General features: G+C 43.8%; 1 protein-coding gene across 1 annotated transcript; it reads right to left on the bottom strand.

The window, feature by feature from the left end:
* Positions 1-202: 202 nt before the first annotated feature.
* LOC145284645 (protein CFDP2-like) lies at positions 203-646 on the bottom strand. Its single transcript, XM_080133548.1, has one exon. It carries the CDS (start codon positions 644-646, stop codon positions 203-205), a length of 444 nt encoding a protein of 147 aa, XP_079989674.1.
* Positions 647-2986: the final 2340 nt, after the last annotated feature.

Below are 2986 nucleotides of genomic sequence, written 5' to 3'. Positions count from 1 at the left end.
ATTACAGACCTGCTTAGCAAGTCCAACATTTGTTCTGGTGAATCAGAATCATCGGTGTTTTTTTCTAATGCTGAGTTGATTGCAAGTTGTAGTCTATCTTTCCATTTTCTATCTCCGAGCTTAGATGTGTTTAGCCTTCTCTTGCGCTTCGTTACCGCCCTGCTGTACACGGGTTTTATGGAGAACTTGAAGGTAGTCTTGATTAGGTAGTGATCTGTTTTGCAATCTGGTCCTCGCATAGCTCTTGTGTTCTTGGCATCTTTGAGGTTCTTCCTTCTTGTGATAACAAAGTCCAGGAGATGGCGTCTCTTTGACCTGAGATGTTCCCAGGAGTAGTAATGGTTATCCGAATGTTGGAAGTAAGTGTTTGTAATTTGCACAAACAGAGCAGCAGTTCTCCATTTGAATTGGGATTTCCCTTTCCAAACTTTCCGAGAACAGGGTTCCATATATTGTAGTCATGGCCCACTCTTGCATTTAAGTCACCAAGGAGAACTAGCTTATCCGCTTCAGGGACGTTTGCTATCATGTCTTTCAGCTGAGAGTAAAAGACCTCTTTTTCCTCGTCTGGGTAGGTCATTGTCGGTGCATAGACGTTGACGATGGTGATGTTACGGTTATGGGATGTGGTGATTCGCAGTGTCATTATTCTTTCAGAGACTCCTCTGGAGCTATCTGCGAGTCTACTGGCTAGGTCATTTCTGATCGCAAAAGCGACTCCAGCACTTTTTTGGTTGATCTACAGGACAGCCCTTGCAGTAATAGGTTATTTTGCTTCTCTCAGTTGGTCCTCCTCGCTGAGTCTTGTATCCTGCAATGCAGCTATGTCGATATTTGTATTTTCGAGCTATTTTTCTATGATTGTTGTTCTTCTGTTTTGTCTGTCACCCAAGTCCGTATCGAGCATGGTTCCGACGTTCCATGTAGCGATGTTCAAGTCTTGAGTGTTGTTATTTCTTCTTCTGTTGTTACCGCTCGATTGGAAATTCACTGCCTGCGGTTTGACAGTCAGATGGTCTTTGGATGAGCTTTGTTTACCTCACCTTTTATAGAGGCGTCCTCTTCCAGTGCTATCCCTGAACAGGGTTGCTTGGTCATCCGTGCAGCTGCCTCAGGGGATTGTCGTCCACTCGGTACACCTGTGACCTTCACACACGGCCGCCTATGCGCAGAGGTTGGACTAGTGGCTCTCATCTCTCACACCTGCCACCGTTATCCTCACTCCATCGCCACAGGATTTTCCACCTTGGCTCCTAACTTGCTTGCGCAGTTTAGGTGTAGTATCTGTTGCGCATCAGATACACACTCTCTAAACATCCAATGCTCATGTTCAGTGAAGCGAACCCGTGACGACTGGCAGCAGAGGAGGCTGCAGCTTCTGGCCGAAAGTAATCTCAGTGATGTTGGCAGTCGCCCTATCGTGTCTGCTACTACGCCTTTTCTTTCTGGATAAGGTTCTATAGCCTTTTAAGGAAAACTGCAAAGCAGCAGTAGGATTTGAAATCAGAGTTCCTATCTCTTAGCATTTTGCTGTGATAAAGCCCACAAGGCAGTGGTGTTTGATTTTGTGGTTGGTTCCCCTAGTCTTCACCCAACCAAGGGCACCCACAAGACAGTGGGGTAGGGGTGGGTAGTGTGCCAGGACATGTCCACACATCGGTGGGCCATAACGCATTACCTCTGAGGTCCCCTACTACTCCGAGATCTACAAGTTTAGCCTAGGGCCGCAAGGCATCCAGTTACCCTGTGTGGCCAACGTGGAAGCACTGTAGGAGTCTTGATGATGGAGAGGCTATGTACTGGCAGGGAAGACTTATGCATAGCTGCTCCCTTTTCACCGTGAGGTTAGCCAGCGGTGTTAGCTGAAAGCGAGAAGGCATGAAGCATGAACTTAACACTAACGTGTACCTAACACACTAGACGCATCACATCCCCTCGTCGGATCAAGGAACCGAACGCACACATACGGCAGAAGTAAAACAAATAGATAGAAAGGAATACCACATGGAACTAAAAGAACTGAAACCACAATGTTTTTAATTAACTACTCCTCTAAAAAAAATATTGTCGTGTGGGCATCGGCTGGCATCACACCGCAAGGTTGAGAAGGATGTAAAGACTAAGGTGGAAAAGCACTGAGTAAACCACCACAGGATGTGTGCAAAGAAACCGAAGTTACTAAGGAAACACGCATGACTACCTTAAATTAAATGGCAAATTAAATTTCAGAGAAACACCACCGTTTATAATCATGGAAGCAATAACTGATAATGACTTTTGTGAGAAATAAATAGAAAGCCCGAAGAGAGAGAGGGAGGGAGGGAGGGAGGGAGAGAGAGAGAGAGAAAGAAAGAGAGAACTCTAACCACACTTCCACTGGATTAATGCAAAGAGAACTAGGACCTTAGGGGAGACTTATTGCCTTCCAAACTCCAGTGAATACCAACGGTTACTACTAATGAGGAATCAACGGTAAGCGGCTGTTGCGATAACGCAAATTCATCTGCAAAGGTTATCGAAAGTGGTGGATAGTACCGAAAATCTGGGGAGAATTGTTGTCAATCAGACCCCAAGAACACCGCAAGTTGTTCTTAAAAAGAATGTGTTGATGATGGCCTGTGTGACTACTTCCAGTGAGTAAATAATAATAATAATAATAATAATAATAATAATAATAATAATATTTTCCATGGAAATCCTTCATAATAACGAGTAGCTACTTGATATAAAAAAAACTAAGAAGAAGGAAATTTGGTTATCGCAAAAGCAGGAGATGCTTATTGATCTTAGACTTAAGGTACCAAGGTTATAGATAGAGGAAATAATTTGGAGGAAAAGAGTTCCTCAAGTCTGAAATTCTTGGAATTAAACTACTGGAATAAAAGGTTGATCTAAAATGCGGAATCAAAACACCAAATTGATGAAAAACACTATACAACTGAGGGAAACGAGCTGGGACGAAGGAAACAGGAAATAGATCAAACGA

The sequence above is a fragment of the Euprymna scolopes genome, chromosome 9, assembly GCF_053919585.1.
Source record: "Euprymna scolopes isolate OS-2025 chromosome 9, ASM5391958v1, whole genome shotgun sequence".
Taxonomy (NCBI): domain Eukaryota; kingdom Metazoa; phylum Mollusca; class Cephalopoda; order Sepiida; family Sepiolidae; genus Euprymna; species Euprymna scolopes.
The sequence above is the reverse complement of the archived record's forward strand: the minus strand, read 5'-3'. Positions and strand labels throughout refer to the sequence as shown.